General features: G+C 25.6%; 1 protein-coding gene across 1 annotated transcript in view; it reads left to right on the top strand.

The window, feature by feature from the left end:
- Positions 1-3719: 3719 nt before the first annotated feature.
- Positions 3720-22961, top strand: part of LOC136976466 (arrestin domain-containing protein 4-like) — a 45291-nt gene continuing 26049 nt past the window's right edge. Inside the window, exons 1-2 of the mRNA XM_067271750.1 lie at positions 3720-3995; positions 4737-4853. Of these exons, the coding sequence (XP_067127851.1) occupies positions 3866-3995; positions 4737-4853 (247 nt within the window). The 5' untranslated portion in view covers positions 3720-3865. The remainder of the gene's footprint in view (positions 3996-4736; positions 4854-22961) is intronic.

Raw genomic sequence — 22961 nt, 5'->3', positions numbered from 1 at the left:
CAAATTATTTTAAAAGAAATCAAAATAAAAATAGCGATTTTACTTAATCCAGATAGCCATTTGCGTGTTGTTTTCTCCAGAAATTGTATAAAAGTAAAAGGAATTTCTATAATAAAATATGCTCAGATATCCTTTTAACGGAATAAATGAAATTTATATTAATTCACTCGACCATACAATGCGTTAACGCAATTCACTTAACACATTCTTGGCTTTACTTATCACTAATTCCGATAGGTTGCTAAACAACTTGTCTTTCGTTTAAGGTATTTTTGAATCAAGTATCGAACGAATTAAGTTAACAAATCTCCTTTGGATAATCTCATGCCATTGTTACATTAAGTCAAAACATTTTATTTTCTTTTCTCTTCTTCAAAGAAAATGCTCTCCCTTAAGTAAATCTAAAAGTACATGCCTGGTTTCTTTTAAAACTTATATTTTATTATTTACTTAAATTTATGAATATTTTAAAAAATTTAATTAAAAATTTGTATGAAAAACTTTAAATTCAACACCCGAACTATGTAATTTTTATGTTTTATGTATATAGAAAACAAAAAATTCAGAATTTTTCTACATTTTAGCTCCACCGAACCACTTTTTATGTACATCTTTATGTGAATTTCATTCGTATTATTCGCTCTTATCGATAAAATAAAAGAAAAATTGGGAATATTTGATAAGAGATATCAACCTACATTCAATCAGTAAAACACAATCTGTAGAAAAAATATATATATTTAAAAAAGGTAGAGAAAGAGGGGAAGACAATAACTATTGACATTTCTTTATAAACGCGGTATTCGTCTATCAATTTTTTTTCCCTATAAGAAAATACTATTCTATTTTATTCAAGTTCTATTCTGATCATCTGGAAAATAACCTTGAGTATGAAACTCGCTTTCTAGATAAAGTAGATTATAATATAAATATATTATAGAATAATTGGGCTATTTTGTAAAACATACCTTCATAAATTCTATATATAGCCTACGTATATAGTTGAGATAATCATCTTTTAGTTTAACAAGGAAACATCTTACCAGATTCATAATGCAACTAAAGTCTCCTACCGTTTATGTTCCCATCTCCGACAATATTTCAAGAAAAATTATTAAATTATTGCTTATTTAATAGTTATATTAGTAAATAAATTGCACTAAAAATTCTTTGATTAAATATTACATTGTTAAATGGTTCCATTTAGTTTCCATTATGTATATATAAAACGGACTGACAGATAGACGGATATATTTATTATTATAGCGTTTTTATTGTAAAATTGTATGATATAAAAATAAATATTTTTAGGAAAATATAAATAAAAATCAAGTGAATAAATAAGATTTCTTTTTCTTTATGTTTAGAAGATTAATAACATAAGAATTTATTTTATGTGAATACAATAAACACAGAGGAAAAAGAATATTATTTATTTCTTCTACGAAAATAATTTTTCATTCTTCTCCCCTTTAATATATCTTGTTAACTATACAAAAGTATGATAGGAGGAAGACTAATGAATTTTAAAAAAAATCCGTTATTTATTATTATAAAATATAAAATAAACGTATAAATTTAAATTCAGACATTAAATATTACGCACAAAAGGACAAAAATTTATGTATTAATAAATACTGTAAAAGTCAATGGTAAGCTGTTCCTTCATTACTCCCGAAGTGGCGCATTACAAATTCAAAGTTCTGGTCGTCATAGTAACAATATTATTCGATGAATTTATAAATTTGTCACAAAGTTAGCTCGATATTTCTTATCGTGTCACGTACATAAATGCGCAAATATTATTTATTTATTTAAATAAACAAAAATAGATTTTTATTTAACTCGGAAAACGCGTAAACTCTAAAGGGTCCTCGAGCTACCGGTTGGTTGGCGAAGTGAGGTAATGTACGGTGTTTAAAGCATTAATTAAATTTAAAAAATAATTACAAAGCAACGAAATACATCTGTTGATAGTTAATTTCCAGCTTACGGTATTAGTTTTAATTTCGTAACTAAGCCTTACAGCATTGTTTGTTAATGATTTTTCGCCCCATTTTAACCGTACAAGTTACTGTAATGCGTGTCCAACCTTGAAAGCATGGCCAAATAATTACGTCAAACGAGCGTGAACGACAGTCTTGCTATATATGGTAACACGATGATGTAACTTCTACCGTATTTAGAAAGTAGTTATGTGTTACATTTATAGCATTGACTTGTCTGATTTTTAACTTTCACTTGCGTCATTTCTATTTTCCTTCTCTTCCAAACGTCAAATTTATTTTTCAATAATAAAATGACATGCAATATTTTTCAAAAGTAATGTAACTTTTTATAGAAGAACCTATATACATCATATGCATACCTTGCATTTTATATATAATATATAATATATATATATATATATATATATATATATATATATCTACTATATATCTGTATACATACGTATGTGTGTACAGTAGCCTATCACAGTTTGTGCATAAAAATTTCTTGTAGATAAATCTAAAAAGATTTATATGCATGTAAAATATATTTCAGAACGAAAAGTTGAATTTTTTTTTGTTATACATCGTGTGTACGTGTTTATATAAATATATACACATATAATATGCGTATACATTTGTATATACTTTTTAAATTTTATATATTTATCAAATTTATTAGATTTTTTAAAAAGTATTTCGTGTATAAAATTTGACATATGTAGAGCAAAAATAAAGTGAGATCACGACTTATGAAAATCTCAAATTTCTTTTATAATTTTCCTGTTTTGTTTCATTGTTCTATTGAGTTTTCACGCTAAAAAAAAAAAAAAAAAAATGGGGAAAAAATTCCAGCTAAATTCTTGAAAATTTAAATGTTCTATAACTGAAATTAACTATTTTTTTTGCATAAAATTCATTGTTCAAATATAATTGTTTATTACTTTGAAATGGAGCGTTTTATCTATAATATTATGAAATCGATTTATATTTTTAATTGTTAAAAATATAATAGAAAAGTACTGTTTATATATAAGTAAAATGTAAGTAATGCTAATTATAATATTTATTAAATTATTTAAATAAATAAATAAATAATAATAATAATAATAAGCTAACATTTTTTTAATATTAATGAAATAATGAAAGAAAAAAGCGTATAAAATTTTTATTTTTTAAATTTATTCATTCAGAATGCTCAAAGAATTTCCGTTTCCTAATTAAGTTTTATATTAAAAAAAAATAGTATTTTTAATTATACAAGACTCTTCATCTTAAAGTATTTGTATTAATGATTTACATGAAAGAAACTAAAGAAATATTTAAACACTAAAGTAAATACATCTAAAACTCTATGATGTCAACAAAGTAAAAATTTCCTTTATGTTTAAAAAAAATAATAAAATTTATTCGGATTTAAGTATAATTTTAGTGAGAATTATTCAAATATTTAAAAAGACACATAAAATATTATTTTTTAATGAAATTATCTGTTCAAAATATCTAACAGAATTAATTTTTAGCTGGAAAAAAATAGCATTGGTCTAGTATTAAAAATAAAAAAGAGGCTGTTTCTTTCATTATTATGCTATTTTATGTTCGGAAAAGGTAAAATAAATTGCACTTAAAATCACTAAAAGTAATTATTTCGTTTTATGTAGCGAAATATTATTGTAAATTATATAATCCAGCTTTGTAACAATTCTAGAAGGTCAATACACTTTCAGTTATTTGTGGAGGTTGACGGTCAAGTACGTGACAGGAGAAGTCAGCAAGGGTGGGATCCCACGTTTATCCTGCTTACCTTCTGCAAATGTCCCGGATGTCAGATGTTCATTGAAGGCCTGCCTTAATCTAGGCCACAATTTTGCTTAACAATGAAACGGGAGGCTCGAAAATTAAGAAAGTTCCTCATATTGTTAGATAATGAGACTTTGTTGTATCATCCCGGATCTTTTGTTTCTGGAAGAGTTTTTGTAGAATTGGATAACGACACGGCTGTAACAGGTAAAAATTCTATTTTTATATTTTAAATTTCACTTTTTTTCCCCCTCTTTTCCTCCTTGACAATGAACACTGCCTAATTGAAGAAGTGTCGTGTAGGATTTTTGCTCACTCGTGACGACTTAATAATAGGATCTTTCGAGACAATTTATTGGAACAACTGTCATTAATAAGAGATAATGAGGATTGTTTAATACAGTATTGCTTTTAATAAATCCCGTTATGTAGTAATTTCCTTTCTACGCGTACTTTTCTAATTAATATCTTTATAAAAAAATTTTTTTAAAGTAATGTATACGAAGGGAAAGTTTTGAAATTTTATAAAGAACAGTTATCACTCGCATCGATTTAAGAAAACAGCTTTTATATTCACTTTCTCTTTCTGTCCACCTGTTGAATGACCGCTTAAAAATCATTTACAGTTTGCCCGTACGTTTGTCTGTTCACAAAACTTCTTAAAATTAGACTATTCTCATACCAAGAGACCTCATCTCCTCAATAATAATACTTTTTTCAATAATCCAAATTTTTTTAATCCAAATTTCAACGGTCGGAATATTCAAAAATGTTGTGTTTAATACTCTAATAAATTTCTAATGAATATAACCTCTTAACATTCTCTTGTTAACGTCATTAGAAAAGTGAAGGCACATGTTTTGAGTTGATTTAAAATGTTACATTGATAATAATAATAGTAGTATATAATAATATACATGAGTTACGGTAATTTTTTCCCTCTTATAGTATTATATTTCCATGTTGTGGGAGAAGGAATTGTAAGGTTGTCTGGAACGGGGGGTACCACGCACAATGATTCGGAAAATTACATCGATTTTAAAATTAAACTTTTAGAAGACAAAGGTATGTAATTTTTCTTTTTCTTCTTCTGCATTTTTATTACATGGATATTCATATTATAATTCAGTTAAAGGGAAAGTATTTAATTTAAATCTAAGCATAATTCTTTATTCTAAAATTAAATTTTTCTGATGGATGACGAATGGAATATTTTGATTTCGTCATCTTTTATAGTTTTATTATAAACGGAAATTTATATTTGTTACGTGAAAGTTTGTAGAAGCTTATTTTATATATTCTTCACGCGTTAAAACGTTAATAGAATGTTAAAAACCCGATTTAGCGTTAGTAACTCTCGGTTAATGTATGATTTAATAAATAAATAAATAATTGTGTTATTATTTTCTATAAAAATTATGTATATTTTTTAGAATTTTCCTTCTTTATTGCGCTTTTATTAAATAATAATAATAATAATAATAATAATAAAAACAATCTTGAATATCGACAATTCATTTTCAATAATTCGATTTAGCGTTAAGGTTTAATGATGTTCCGATAAATTAAATATCGATATTAATGTGTGTTTTAATGACTTAATTTTTATATTTAAAAAGTAATTTTAACACATAAATTTAATCGTAATTTATTTTTTTCTAAAAAGAAAAAAAAATGTTTTAAAAATTTAGCACGAGTAAATTATTAACTGTATAAAAATATTAAATAAAGAAATTCGTGTTTTCAACATTATTTTATCGAAGAAAGCATTGAATTTTCGCTTAATATAGTATTTTCCTCCATTAAAATAAAGAAATTTACTTAATACAAATATTAAATATAGAATTTCAGTTTAATATTATCAACCTATAACACGTCCAGTTGACATACGTGACTTATAACTTTCTTTTTATAGAATTGCTTAAAATATGTTTGACGTTTTTCTGGGGAGGGGGGATGTTTCTCGCATTTATTATAACATATTTTTGAACTCTTCCAAGAATCTGATGTATCGCTAATGACCTATAAATCTTAAATAACTCAATGAAATCTATATAACTTGTCTCACCCTTCAAATAAATTTCTCGATAAATTCTAATATCTTTTTAAAATAAATTTTTATATCAAGAAATATAATTAATAAATGCAGAAAAATAAACTAATAACTCGATAAAGAAGCTTTGTTTTATGTTTATTGGGTCTAGCAATTCTTGGAAACTCTGCAGCAATTTTCTTAATGGTGCTTTTGCCTGATAATTATCTAAATTATCGGAATTTCGAATGAATTCTTCAGCATAAATTTTTATAACGATCTCAATAAGTAGAAAAAGTAAAATAAAATAAAGAGGAGAAAGAAGCGACTTCGTTCAACAATAGGCATTCTAACCTTGTATATAATTGAGTACACTATAAAGTTTATTTATCCATTATTAAGTACAAACTCGATAATTGTTTACAACCCAATTCTTAGATGGAATTTTGTAATCTAAAGCCTGTAGAAACTAATCTTTTCTTCTATGTTGCTATACCAACAATCGAACGTGGGTGATTCTCCTGTATCATGGGAAAAGCATATACAGAGAAGCGGCAGTGTGGGTCGATTTGATATATTTAGTGACAAATAAACACTTATCCATAATTAAATTTTATTATTTTACCGATTATATTAACTTAATTTAACCTCATATCTCTTTCCTTCGATTCGGAAGGTTAGAAAAATGACAAGATGTGGTACATTAATCTTCACTCGCTAACTGATGTGTAAGCTTTCCACTACAATTAAGGGTCTATGAACTCAAAATATAAATAATGCACTTCATTAAAAACAAAATTGTGTTAAAAATAGATTCGAATATTTTAGTATTTATTAATTTTTTAACGGAAAGAATGATTAAATTAACAATAATTATAGCCATTCAAAAAGTGGAAACTGCTAAGATTAACATTTTAATTTTCGTTTCTATATCAAAATTTATTATTATTTTTAGTAAAAATTTAAAAAATAAGAGCATTTTTTAACTTTATAAATTTAATCTATTTTAATGATTAATCGGTTTACAATTTATTCAAAACATAAGTTCAAAACACGAAATGCCCACGACTTAAACCTGAAAATGATATTTATATAACCTCTTTTCTCTTAAAAAAGTTCCCAAAAAATATATTTAAACTTAAATATATACATATATTTTTTTATACTTGTCCCGAAAGTAATGTATGACAAGCGCAAATACTGTATTAATAAGGTAACAAATTGCCTGGTGTTAATATTAACTTATTAATCTTCTAGAAAATTTGTAAAAAGTTGTAAAATTTTAATTATAAAATATTACTTTCTTAAATTAAATTTTAGTCATTTTAAAGAATCCAAAGTTTCGAATTGTTTATTCAACTGTTTAATTGAAACATACAAATAACCGTATTTCCCCAGTGATGGAATATTTAAATCAAAGTAACGAAATCAAACATCCCGTGTGATTTCATACATATCTAATACTCTACTTTGAATATATTTCCTTAATTTCATAATTATTCAATTCAATAATTTTCTCTCAAGTTAAATAACAGACAGTAATTAACAAATTAGTCTGTATCTTATTGCAAGAACACTCATACAGGATATATTCTTTATTAGAGTATATTAGTATAAGATAATATAAAAATACTAATTATTTATAATTCATTAAATAATTATGAATTAAAAAACATAAAAACTAATTGAATAATATAATGGAATATATCATATTATCACCTTTTTGCAACAGTTATCGATCGCTTCGGTACGTTGTTCATCACTTAAAAACGAAGAAAAATATATAAATTATCATTAAAAATTAATTAAATTTATAAAATATTTACGTTAAGATGTTTAATATTGATCGATACGTTAACCAGCTAACTACAGAAATTCGAATCTTTTGTACTTTATATAATAGTACTCTACGCCAAGGCATAATATTCCTATTGATCACGAAGATCAATGAGATATAACTATTTTGATCTTCTCATGTTATTAATTATCCATTATCTGTCTACAGTGTTTATACAGCTTTTAACATCGAGTATTTAGTTTTGCAGTCAGAAATTCTTGACATTTATATGCCAACTCGTCTCCCTCGATAGCATCATCAAAGGCCATCTCAATGGCTCTTCTGCTCTTGTTCGTACTTTCCTCTGAGATATAAATCTATAATATATAATTCCTAGAAAAGAAATGAATAAGAGTTTATCCCATTTATAATTTATCATTTATAATAATTTAATTAAAATGATAAGAGGAGCCTAAACGTGCACTCGCTCAGACTACTCTTCGACTTCACAATGGCATTTGATGATAAGAATGAATGATTAATAAGAATTACAAGGTGATAAACGATATATTACGAGAATTTAATTGACAATAAACACAGCAGAAAGAAATGACAAAATAGGGATATAAATATACTAATTTTTCTTATAAATCTCGTGTTAAATTGGTACTATATTCACTTTTTTTGCTATGTAAATACAATTAAAATCGGCTTTGGTGCTTTAATTATCAAATCGATTTTATATAATTAAGTTTAATTGCACAACAAATACTTAAAATTACTAAAATAAAATTTATCAGTGGTTATTATTAGTACTAGAGACTTTATGTTGTGTCTTTTTTCAGCAGAATTTATCACGGTGCAATATAAAATATAGGTTTTTTTTTTTTAAATAAAAATAATAAGAATTTTTGTTATTAAAATGGTTAATATTTATATATTTCAAGTGATTTATTACACTTTTAATAATGCTTCTAAATTGGGGTATAAGATGGTATCAGACTGTATAAAAAAGTATAAAGTGCTATAAGGTGACCTATAAGATGGTAAAATATAGTATGGTAAGTTGGCATATTTTAATATTTTATATTAATTTTTTTAATGTACATTTGTATAAATTTTAAATAGTAAAATATACAACTTGGCAAATAAAAATAAAATAAATTTTACCACAATTTAGATGTTTTCTTATAAATTATAGAGCTTGCAAGAATTGATTCAACTTAAAAACATTTTTACTGAGTAATATGATTTTATATCTAGTTAGAACACAAAATAAATTTAATATAAAAATAAAATATGTTTCAAGAATTTTTTTTAATGTGAAGAAGATTTTACTTATTTTTTCATACATTTAATCCAATTTTTTAAAGATCTATTAAGTTTTAAAAAATTCTAAACTCTATATTAGAGTTTTAGATAGAGTTTATGTAAATGATAATAAATTATAAACAGAGAATTAATGATTAAGCAGTTAAACAAATAATTAATATTGCTACTATAATATTAATACTAACAATTTCTGGAACTAAGTTGATTCTCAAACATAATTATCTCCAACTCAATATACGAAATTTTAAAATGATATCGTTATTAAAACCTATCGAATTGTATAGAAAAATAATTATAATAATTAATAAAATATTATTATATTTATAAAATGTATAATTGTATTTTTAATTATAAATCTATAAGTAATAATTCGTTTTTTATAAGGCTTTATACTCTTGATTAAGGCTCTCATATTCTTGATTTTATATTGTTTTTAGCCTGAAAATAAGTGACATTTGTAGAGAAACTTGTCTGAAATCATGTTTTGTTGCTATTTTTTACGGAAAAATAAGTATTTTAATGATATATATGAGCAAATTCTTAGTATTAACCCACTTGTATCTTACTAAACAAGTATTATAGAAAATCGAGTTGAGACTATTATTGATTAAAGGACTACGAACTCTTTAATGTAGAAGAAAAAAAAGGAGAGAGTAGTGATTAGTGATGTTAAAAATCTATTAAGACATTCTCAAAATACTCGACATTGCTAAGTACATATATTTAATGAATGTGCCTGTTGAAGATTAACACGAGTGAGTAAATTATTTAATGTCATAGCTTCGTCTTATAAGAAATAAATTTACCAAAATCGAAGTATTATTGACTTCTTAATAATAAAATTATATCAATTTTCTAATCATATAACAAACACGTTTATTTTTTGTATGAAAAATAATTTTTAATACTATATCTAATACTATAAGTTTAATTCTAATTTTAATAAAATTTTAAAATAATTTTCATCGATTTATCTTTACTAAAATTACTACAGATCTTAAAGAAATTTCTAATAAAATATAATGAAGAGAATTCCTTAAATTAAAAGAAAAATTGGATCTATGCTGATAACTTAATGAAGCAAACATCTCTCTCCCCTCTCCTCCTCCTCTTCTTCTTCTTCTTCTCTCTCTCTTTCTCTCTCTCTCTCTCTTGAAACATTCTTTTTATATAATATATAATTATTAAAAAGTTAAAGAAAATATTTATTTCTAAATAAAATTTTTTAACTTTGTGGTATTTAAGAGAGTATTCTTTAGTTGTACATTTTTGCTTTTATATTTATGACGAGAGATAATTGATGATTGGCTCTAAGAGACTTCTCTTAACACAGATCGATATATATATATAATTGTTATTAATGTTAAAATAAACAATATAATTAAATAAAAGATATTAGTATGAATTATTTATGAATAATTATTCCTATTTAATATAAAAAATACAGTACGTGTGACAAATATGTTACATTCTGTGAGCAGAGAAATTCAGTTTTTTGTAATAAAATGTTCATAATTAGCGAGAAAAAACAAAAATATTTGAAAGTTTCTTTAATACATCAAATTAAAGATTATTATACAGAATTAATGAATAATTTTATACATTTTATATTACTTTATAGCGCCGTAAATAGAAATTTTTAAGATAGGTTATTATCCTCTTTGGATAATTCTCACTTTCGAGAAGTCTTCAATTGGTCATGCTGAATCTAAGTCTATAGCAATTATATCATTAAGCGAGTAATGTTTCACTCTTGTAATTTTGTTATTTGTTTTGAATGTTGGCGATAGAGATAATATCATATGCTAGTCATCATCTTACAAAGTGTAGCGTTACAAGATCAAATACAGAAGCGAATTGTTTCGTTCCCAGGAAAATTGCTAGGAAAATACTATATTAATTATCAGAGGATTTAAGCATCTCTATACACGATTTTGATTTATTTTTTACTTTAAAAATATCAAAATTATCCTTTCTAAGGGAAGATATTGTAAAAAAAAGAGGCCACCAAATATAACCTCTTCTTACAATAGATTTATAAAGGTTACTCTTCAAATGACGATATAGATCAAATATATTACAAATTATTGGATCGAATGTACAAAAAAATACTGTTTCACGAAGCAATATCCACATCATTATGCATAACGTTAGATAATATTGATACGGACACTCAATTAAGCAGGGCATTCAAACTATTATCTAATTTTTATATTATTATTATTTTAATCTGATCTTTCAATCTTTTCAAGCTTATCTCTTGATAATATTGTAAAAAAAAGAAGAAAAAAAATCCGTATCTTCTATTATTCTTTTCATATTCTTATATCTCTAGAATCTGAATGCATTTCTAGTCATTTATATCCATTTATGCTCCATATTTTTCATCCAAACTATCATATAAAAACTATCTATTAAATTCATTTTCTCAACTTTATAGTATATAAATCTGCTGGCCAATATACTTCCAAATTTTTAACAAAGAACATTTATCTTCGAAAACTTGACAGGTTAAGCAAGTTTCTTTCTTTCTTTAATGTTTTATCTATCTGCAGGTCAGCAACCAGCACGGGTCATTATTCTCACGCTCTGTTCTATAAATTATAGTTCCATATTAATTCTACTAAGCTTCGAGATTTATCAATAGATTTGTTTATTAAATTCTTCTTATTAAAAAATGAAGAAACGATAGTTTGAAGTTTTGTATCGAAAGGCAACTTTCTACAATTTATTTTAACTGAAGGATATTTATATGATAAAAATATATATAAAAATTATCTTAGTGCATTATATTATCTTATTTCGAAAGTTTCCTGTATTTATTTTATTTATTTTTACTGTAAAATAAGAAAGAAAATTAGAAAAATCTTCTTGTGACTTTTATAAACGATTTAAATTATTGTTTTATTGGCTTTTTATCAAGATTTATTTCGTTTGAAGTAGCTAGAAGCTGCTTAACTGGATTATAAAAAGTGGAGTTCGCACTATCTAAAAATGAATTTGAAGACGAATTAATGGCGTATTAGTAACTTTTTTATTCGTTATATATTCATTTAAATTCATATTATTTATGACAGTCAATGTTACTATTTAAATCGAAGCGATTTTCCCACGATTTCAGTGATTAACCGTGCGTAGAAACATCATTTACGCGATTACTAGAGAAGAAAATCATTTATAAAATTGTAAACAATTCATTATTTTAAATCTAATAAATTCTAATTAAATAAATGATAATTTTCTAATTTAGTGAATCGTATTATTAAAAATTTTTCTATGGTTGTAAATGTAATAAATTGAATTCTGCTAAGATTTTAATTTATTATATTTACTATTTTGAAAATTAAATTTTATATTGTTTCAGTGCCATGTTTCCTTCTCTTTGTTTCAATGTTATCAATGCCAATGTTTACTCATCAGTACTAACAAGTATATACTGACTAATCTACTGTACTGTACTTATTGTAGATCAAAAGGGCTAACTCGTCTGCATTTTTTTCATTCTTTTGTGACTTTGTCCAACTTTTGTAAAGAAAAGAAAGCATTCTTTCTGTAATCTACTTCAAGAAAAAAACAAAGAAAGGGAACATCAGATATGGAAAATATAATTAAAAGAAGGATGATAGCACAGAAACGTGCATCACTTTTCCACTAGTTCTTGTTTACTTTAAGAAAATTACATCTAATTTTCATCAATTTTTTTTACAATAAAAACAAGATTATCTTTTATTCTTGACAAAATGACAGTTCACAGAAATTGCTAATTTTATCCTTCTCTTTAATTCGTGTTTTATGTATTTTATATTAATTAATAAAATATTCTTGTTATATTATATTATCTTTATATTAATTCTGTTTATCATAGAATATAAGCATAATGCAATTGATATTCTTATACACGTTATAATGGTAAGTAAATTAAAATGTCAAGTTTAAGAAATTTCAATGGTTAAACTAATATTCATACTGTATATAAAATATTGAATAATTTATGTTAATGTATGATTTTAATGTAGTAGAGATTATGTCTCTGATCGTCTTCGATGGCATTCCGCATCCTTTCGTAATGCATTTTATTATTATTATTTTTTTTAAATTTAAAATAATGAGAAACAGATTAATAATAATACGCATCTTCCAATATAAACAGATGATATTTAATCAAACTTCAAATTTGATCGCATATTCAGGCTTTGACTCAAATATCTTATCAGTGATTTTTAGGATAAACAGAGACGATTCTAGTAATAAAGAAGTAAATACATATAATAGGATCTAGATTCTTCAGGAAGGATTTATTTCCACATTAATTCATATCAAATGGCAGAGATTAATGTGGAAGAAAATCCTTAATTGTTATCTTTACAAACCTTTACTATAATAATAATTATTATTAATATAGCTTAAATTACTTGAAATTAAAATGTTCTTTACATAAATACATATATTTTATAGGCAACCATTACTTTTTTCATCACATTAACATTTGAGACCTCCTGAATCCAAAAAAGTCAAAAAGAATTCCGTATGTGTGTGTGGCGGTGTGTTGGCGACTATTTCATTGAATATCTCAGGATGGGGTGAAGATTACGGAATAAAATTTGATACGGCATCTTGTGTGTAAGGGACATTGATACTATTAAATTTTGGTGATGAAAGGTCGAGGGGGTCGGGAGATAGAGGGGTCATGTGTCATATCTTAAGTGGGATCGGACTTAATAAAGATGTTATACGTTATTAGCATTTACAACGTTTTATGAAATTGATCACTACTCTCAAAATTAAGCTTTTCGCTATTCGATAATAATTAAAAATATACAAAGTTTTCATAATAAAATCTCATAACAGATGACGTTACACGCAATTTTATTTATTATATTGTTATTAAAATATAAAAGTTATTTTCTAAATAAAATCTCATAACAGCCGGGAAAGTTACGCTACTCGTTGCTGGAGTTTTTTATTGTTCGTGATATGATTATGACAATTCACTACATAAGTTCTTGGTATTCTTTTCAAGAAAATATGCTCACCGATAGTATATTATTTTGTATTCACGAATTGATTTGCTTTCATCCATACATCCAGATACCTTAAGATTTGACGCCATCGTTAAACCTGTCCAGAATCACGAAAGATTCAACTTTGACGCCTCATTACTCAAAATATTTGATATTCTTTTTTAGTTTTTCGACACTTCGGCCAACGTACTACCGTAGTACGTTGCGTAGTGGGGGCGGCGGGGGCGGCCCGCCCCGGGCGGCACTTTTAGGGGCGGCATTTTTTCACAATAAATAATAATAATATCTTGTAAAAATTTAAACCATTTCATTTCATATTTTTGTCGCACCTACGATTCGGACCGATTGAAATGAGCACGGAATTTTTCATTACTTATTCTGTGACGAAACTAGGGAATTCCCTTTTTTTAAATGAATGTATAATAATGACATTTTGCTCACTGTAGCGACTGACAACACCGTCTGTACTGACTTGTAGGGACTCCCCGTATTTTATTTAAGGGGGAACGAAATTTTCTTTCGTCCCGGGTGGCTGACACCCACGCTACGTCACTGGTACTACGTGTCTTCTTTTGGCTCTAACACGTAAGACGTCTGCCTCTATAGTCAGTGAATGAGTGAGGCCTTGTAGGCTTTATTATATTACGTAATTATATAATTAATATAATATATAATTATCGTATACTTGTCAATTAAAATTATCAATTTTTTTTAAAATTGAAAATTTATGTTTTACTGCAAAGTAAGAATTTTTTTTTTTATTGGATACTGTCCAAACTTTTTATAATGTAATAAATTACGAAATTTCGAATCAATTTTAATGAAATTTTAATAAATATTTTTAGATTTTATGTGATATGATTTATAATACGTAAAATCAGAATATGTTTTCCATCATTTATTATCTGAAATAAATGGAGAAATTGAGTATGACTTGTTTACATGAACCTTCTTTTTAACTAGGACTTGTTATAGGATATCGAAAGGAGTGAACCTAGAACCTAGACAAACTCTTCTTAAAAATCTTTATTGTAATTTATATAGGTTCACTCTCTTCGATATAACAAGTCCTAGTTAAAGAGAAGGTTCATGTAGACAAGTCATACTCAATATAAAGGACTAGAAGCACTTCTCTTAAATGAAGTTGTCTAATTTCTGTTTATACTCTTCTATATATTTAGATGTTAATTATGTTTTAACATAACTATATGCTAACATTATTACGCTAATATATAATTATATATGTTCTGTTTAATTGTGATAAAATTAGATAAGTAAATATAATGTTTATCAATTGCTAGAAATAACAATTTTAAGATCTATTCTTAATTCTTGTAGTTGGCTTTTAATAACCTTTCAGTCTTAAATTAAATTAAATTAACACTTAAATAATGAGAAATAGGATGGATTGATTAACGACGGTTTCTATAAAAGAGCACTGTATCAAAAGATTATTCATTTTCAATTTAGTTCAAAATAGAAGGAATTTCATTAAAAATCGAATCGTAATCGCAGTTACAAAATCAAAAATTAACACTATAACTCTGCTTGATTGTCTTTGTTTTAGAGATCGTCCATTAATTATCTGTACAATTTAAGAGAAGGTGCCTTAAATTACACACGTAAATTAACGAATGGGGTTGTAAAATGTACATCATTGTATCCGATGGGAGGAGGGTCTCGAGGCATTGTTTATGTGGACATTTTTAGTGGTATTAACGGCATAGGAATTCGTTCTTATAAGCCTACGTGAATAAACTATCAGAAAATATTTGCAGAACTTCAATGTCACTATTATACAGTAATTAAAGAGAGGGAGTTTGCCAAAATTATATCGTTGTGAACAACAGAGAGGGAGTAGGACAAAAGTGGCTCAAAAACTGTAAGCTCAATTAATGGACGGTCCTTTCTTACAAACTATCAGACATCTGTATAGATATTTGTCTCGCAGACTAACAAGAACTTTCATTATTTTCATTAAATTGTTTAGCACTGTTGAATTGTACTATTTTTTTGCAATGCTGTTTTGTTAGCATTATTATCCGGGTTACATTTGAAAATAATTGTGAAAATGATATGGAAGCGAACAGTAATTACAAAATGAAGTGTAAGATAGGTTTCTTAGCAAACACTAAATGATTTGCTCGGTAAATATCAAACAGTAGTATTGAATTACATTTTAAATTTGTAATCCTGTTAAGATGCAATCTAAAATTAAAAATCTTAACTTTGTAACTTCTCGATAATTATAGATTAAATCTCTTATAAGTAAACCGTAAATTAACGTATTTTAAAACTTATACTAGAAAATCTTGATTAATTTATCCACATTTTTAAAATGAATTTATTTATAAAAATATAACTTCACTCCATAATATATATATATAAATTTTTTTTTAAGTTTAACGATATGCAATGATATAAACTCGAAGGCTAAGATTAAAAAACATAATATTTGTAAATATATTTATTTATTTTGTTATTCTAGTTAAGAATCTAAGAGTATCTTTGAATCCTTTCTAATTTATTAAACTTGTCTCTCGTATAGAATAATATTATATTAATATTTATAAATTAAATCTCGCAATTGTTAACATATAAAATGATTAAGAAATGTTTATCTTTAAATAAATAGAAATTTATTCAATATAATTAATTAAAATGAACAAAATATGTGCATTAAATAATTTATTTACGTATTTAAATTCAAATTGACAGTTGATACAGGAAAATTAACCGATAATTTGTGAAGTCTTGAAATATTAAATCAAGTTTAATTAGTGAAATTCATCTTTTAAAAAGTATTTTTATGACATTTAAACTGGATTTATACATATAATACGAAAACATTTATATTATTTGAGTTATTTTCTACTGTTTTATCATCCGTTTTTATCATTTAATGGGATTATTGACATTTACATAACTAGAAACATTTTTCTACAGATATAAAATAAGATAAGCGTGTTTAAGACAGTTAAAAAAGTTATATTATTTCCTCCTTTTGAAAATTTCTTGTATCAATAAGAAATTTTCGTAACTTACTGTTCTGTAAAATTTAAAATATTTAATATTTATACGTTCTTACAACGTTTATAAAGTAAATCTTGTAATAAAATCTAGTTATTGTGAAGGAAAATAAAATAAAATATTATAGAAATCAATATTATTCTACACTTATTATATTATATATAAAATATAAAATAAAAATATCGTTTACATTACGCTGTTATTCAGTTTAAACAGGAATAAATTTGATTTATTTACTTTTTTTTTTAATGCATTTTCTCTTTCTTGAATCTTGTTCTTCGTTTCAATAATTTAAATTAATTATTGAAAATTGATTAAAAGTAGAAGTTCCTTCATCCAGATTGTCCGTTCATCCGGTACTCGATAATCCGGAATTGTCCGATAATAACTCGGTTTTCTAGTATTTCGGCAATAGTAATTTGTGGTAAGTGGCGCGCTAAAGACCCCTAGCGGAAAATCGTGGAAGAAGTGAGAAGCGCACGTTGCTGTATGTCTGTCTGGAGGTGTACATTACAGAAGAATAACTCATTATGCTATAGGAACTTGTTTGTGTCGGGTCAAAATGTACAGTACAGCCATGTCCAGATGGCAAATAAGTTACAAAAACGTCCACTAATCCGGCACCTACACGTTAATCCGGCACGACTAGAGTGGTGCCGGATAAACGAACTACAGTAGTAATGATTATATTTTTGAATTAATATATCGTTTATAATTATTCAATTTAAATTTATTCAGCGAAATGATACTGTATATTCGGCTTATTATTCTATTCTATTAAATTGAGTAGGTATTTGGAAAATATTAGTTTAATATTATTTAAACAATTTTTAGTAATTAAATATTAATTAAATTTCAGTTAACATAATTCATGTTTTTTTTTTGTAAAATTAAACTAAATAAGCAATTATGCTGAGACATTAAAACTATAAAGAAATATTCATACTATAAATTGATATTTTAGTCATTTATTTTGTTATATTTATATTGAATTTTTGAATATTTTTAAAGTAAAAATCGATAAAAACAAAAAAACCTCTTGGAGCTTACAGCTTTAAATATTCTCTAAAACGATTTTAAGCCTTCTACGAGTATCTAAATATAGATTACATAAACCTCCAATAACGGCCACCTCTAAACGGCAGCCATTTTTTTCAGGAAGGTTGAACAAAAATGCATATAAAATAACCTGCAAACAACACCCATTTTTTAAAATGTTCTCGTCAATGGCCTTTGTTCAGAGGTTTGACTGTATACATATTTATTTATTTATAATTTTTAGTTGAGTTGAAAAAAATTGTAGACCTATAAATTCCCACTGACGTCCGTCTGGCTGTTTGTCTGTCCTTCCTTAATATCGAGAACGAAGTTAGATAGATGAAAGTCGAGACCAGATATGGAAATCTTAGTTAAAATTTTATAATATTTGCTTTGAAAATATATCAAAAATCACTTTTGATTTCTATAAATTTTCGTTTATTCAGTATAAAATCAGTTAGAAATATTAGAAAAAAGTAAAAACTTTTAAAAACATAATTAACTTTATAAAAGAAAATTACATTGTTTTATTTATTAATTTATTATTATTATTATTTAAAGTAATAATATAGATATACTTCTAAAAAGTGATCATCATCAAGTGCTTCATCACATCAAGTAGTTATCCTAACTGATGTGTAGTGATATACTTGACAATAATCTTGAGAAATTCTACTTGAACTGCTTATTTTTAGGTCTATTATTATTATTTTTTTAATAATAAAAAGGAAATCTGATGGAGGTAATACCTACCTTATTTATAAATGGACCTGATGTAAGATAAGTAATGGGTAAAGCATAACACCTTGTCATCTGTATTGACATATTACTGGGAGTAGAGATGCTTGATGCATGTAGTTACTTCTTATTATAGGTTAGAGATATAGAATAGTTCAAAAGCCAGTTAATTGCCTTTCTAACAAAGTTAAAATAAAAAAAGTGTTCATTTTAAACCATTTTGGTGATTATTATCATAAAATATTCTTGGTTAACTGAGGGCCACCCTGTATGAGGTGAAAGTAATACTTATAGCATCATTTAATTTAAGTTAAATGATACTATAAATATTTAATTGATTTCAGCATTTATACAGTTATTAGCCCATAACTCGGTTAACTAAGAAGAGAATTTATTAATTAAAATATTTTCTTATTTTATTATAAATATAAAAGTATAACATCATAATCTACTCGCACATATATATTTAATGTTTCCTAAATAAGGTTAAATAACTTTAAATAATGATTATTATTTATTAATTTTAATTTTTGATGAAGTCAGTTAAAAATTCAAGATTTAAAAATAAAATTATTCTTTTTTTTAAAAAAAAAAGTAATTTAAAATTTAAAAATAAACTGTATATTATAATTAAATGAATAATTAGAAAAAATCATTTAATCATTGTAATAAATAAGCATTAAATTAATTAAAATTTGCTTAATTTTTATAAATAATTCTAATTAATTAATTATATTCTTTAAAAAAAATTGAAAATATTGATTTTAATGAAAAAGCTGATTGATTAATATACAGTTTAGTATTACATTTAATTATTTTAAACTTGCTTAAAGTAATTATTATATTCCACGAATCATTAAAAAAATCAATACATCATTTTCTTATAAAGAGATATTTAAATAGTTATTATTACGCTAGAACCTTGATTATCCGAGACCCGATTAACCGAAGTGGTGCATTATACGAGGCTAACTTGTTATACCGTAATTCATAAAAGAAACTAAAATAATTTATTACTTTTATATATAACAGAGGGTCAAAAAAATGATCCCTCCAAAGATTTTTACATTTTTGGAATCGAGATTTTGAAACGTCGAGAAATGCAAAAGTATTGGAGATTTTTCTGTATGTGTGGATGTTAAATGTGTGTGAGAGGGAAACGATTTTGTTCGCCCACTTTGAAGCTTAATAACTCTTGTTCTTTTTGTTGAAATTTTCTGAAATTTTTCAGAGAGATTTATGTATTAGGGACGTTACTACTTTTAAATTTTGGTGGTTAAAGGTCGAGGGGTTGGGGAGATAAAGGGAATCGAGTGTGGTCGAACTTTATGAAGATTTTACTCGCTGTTAACATTTAGTTTTTTTTTTTTTTTTAACAAAAATCATCTCTACATTCAAAATTAAGCTTTTCGCCATTTTATAATAATTAATAATATAAAAAAATTTTAGAAATAAAACCTCATAACAGATGGTGCCACACACAATTTTAACTTTTTCCGGAAAAGTTAACAACTGAATTTTTTTCTATTACTTGCTACCATTTAACTTCCATGTGAGAAATTCATATTAAAACGTAGCTATAATAATTATACATATTTATTTTTAAAAGTAATGTACGGTATCTATTAGCTGTGTAATAAATAATGTAAAAATGTCGTTCTTATGTAATTAAATTCATTAAGGTATAAAAAAAAGCTTAAAAGTGATACCATATAAATCCATATTCATAATCTTTCATCTAAAATGGCCGTAGCCGGCCGTTCTATCCGAGTTTTCGGTTATCCGGGTAGCATCAGTTTACATTACTCGGATAATCGGGTTCTACTGTAAATGATGATGATAAAACTAGTAATTTTAAAAATAAAGGAAGAAAAGGTAGGCCTGTTATGGACCTTTTTTGAGTCCGAAGTACAAAATTTTATAATTTTACCTTCTTCTCGGGATCAATTCTACCTTTAAAAATTCTAAATACCCCTTGTCATTTAATCTATATAATACTTTAATAGAACACTTAAATTTGTACAACATATATACTGTACAGCACTTTATAGGAATTCGTTGATAACGTTGATTTCTTTGTAATTCTATTGATCTAATTTGTATTTATTTCATGGATTGAATTGATAGGATAATGCAACGCAACACACGGACGATCTGCCAAGATGGGGTACCTTCCGGAAGGACTTCTGTGGGAACGTCGCCCCTATTTTGACTTTAGACACATGGAAAAATCTGGAAAACACGCGGCAGCTCGTTGGTGAGGTGCGAACCCGCGACCAATGTGCAGTGGTTTTACTTACTCGACCAGTGGTAGGCCGAATTACATATAAAACCGAGACAAATAGAAACGTCGATAGAGAATTTTCGATAAAATGATTAATAAACTCATTAAAAACTTGAACACATGACGAAATGACCTCATCATATGCTATTGTTTCGCTAGGGTCTGTTCCCGTTGAATACTAACAAACATCAAACAATATTAATGTTCTTAACAACATATATATATAGACACTTATGTCGTTGTTAGAACATATCCCTATATTTATCCCTACAAATTTAATAAAGTTATTGAATTAAAATCAATATAAAAATTTAATGCAAATAAAGGTAAAATACAATGAAAATGTCATTTGGTGCAAATGGAGTGAACTTATTAAATCACAAAATATTTTACTTAGGCCTACTTTGAATTGATTGAATGACTTTCAATAAATTCAAACTAAATCCAAATCACTAGTGAATGAGAAAACGGATGAAAAAATTGCATTAGTAACGCCGTTTACATCTGGAAATATTAGAATATTATTGATAAAATATTAATATATATCTATAAAGATGCTATCTTCGCATGACTTTTCGTATTCAGTACAAATTTATTTTTAATAGGAAATTTACCGTTTGAACTTTGAAAATAAAAATTTGACTTCGTATAAATTATTGCTCTGAAATAAATAAACTTCGTTTAAATTATCTTAAAAAAAGTTTTTAAATATTAATAAGATTTGATATACGACATTTATTCGAGGTTATATTTTAAAATATTTTAATATGTTATAAAGTGTGCACGAAAGGTATTAGACTTATGTCTAAGCCTAATATCTTTATAAAAAAAAATAAGACTTTTAAATAATTTCCCTTATAAAAAAAATAGCTTAATTATCTAATTCATCGATTTTTTTCTAAATTTATAATATTTTTTTTTAAACTTGGAAAATTTTAAATCAAAATGTATTTAAAAATGAAGTTTCTGTAGAATTATGGTTGAAAATAAGGACGTGAATTTAGACATTAAACTTACAAGAACAGTTTAATACAAGAGGCTAGTGTGACAACTGGACTTTGACAAAGAAAGAAGGCAACCCGAGACAATATACAAAAAAAAAAAGAAAAAAACAACACTGGCTTCACCTGCAACATCAAAAGCTACACAAATATAAACAGTTTCTAATCGAAATTTTTCCCGTTTTCTTCTAATAGATCACGGGGCAGATACAAAACAATTTTTTAAATCTAATGTTTCTTTCTTTCTCCCCTAGCACATCCATAGATTTGGACTCTAACGAGGTGGTATTCGAATTTCTACCCTCTACAGTGACACAGCACAGACTTCTGAGAGCACACAATTTCTAGATCACTCGTTTCCAATCGTAGGAGACGTAATTTAATATCTTTATATAATTTTATTTTATTTTTTTAGGATGATTTCATTACAAAAAAGTAAAATAAAATGTAAACATAAATGCTCTTATTAATACTGGAAGGCCAACTTAAGCCAGCTGAAGTTAAGCATTAACGAAAATTTCTTCTAGTGAAATTCAAATTATTAAAATCAATAACAAATATTTATTTTGAATTTGTACGAATTTAAATTTTAAAAATTAAGTTTTGTTTTAATTTTATTTTCCAATTTATATTACGATCCATAAATAAAAAAAGATGTAATTAATTTTAAAAAAATGAGTTTCTTTTAAATTTATTGCTAATAACATAAGTTTATAATTATTGTTTTGCCTGCCTGTTATTGCTAAATATAGAAAATATAAGCAATTGCAATTACATTACATAAAATTGATCCAATTCCAATTTTTGATGATAATTATACGATTTAATAATTCTTAATTAATAATAAGCTAGTCAATGAATAGGAACAATTTTCAAATTGTCCTTATTCATCGAAAAAGTTTAATATAAAGGATAATTAT

The sequence above is a fragment of the Centruroides vittatus genome, unplaced genomic scaffold (assembly GCF_030686945.1).
Source record: "Centruroides vittatus isolate TY-2023 unplaced genomic scaffold, ASM3068694v2 contig_400, whole genome shotgun sequence".
NCBI classification, from domain to species: Eukaryota; Metazoa; Arthropoda; class Arachnida; order Scorpiones; family Buthidae; genus Centruroides; species Centruroides vittatus.
The sequence above is the reverse complement of the archived record's forward strand: the minus strand, read 5'-3'. Positions and strand labels throughout refer to the sequence as shown.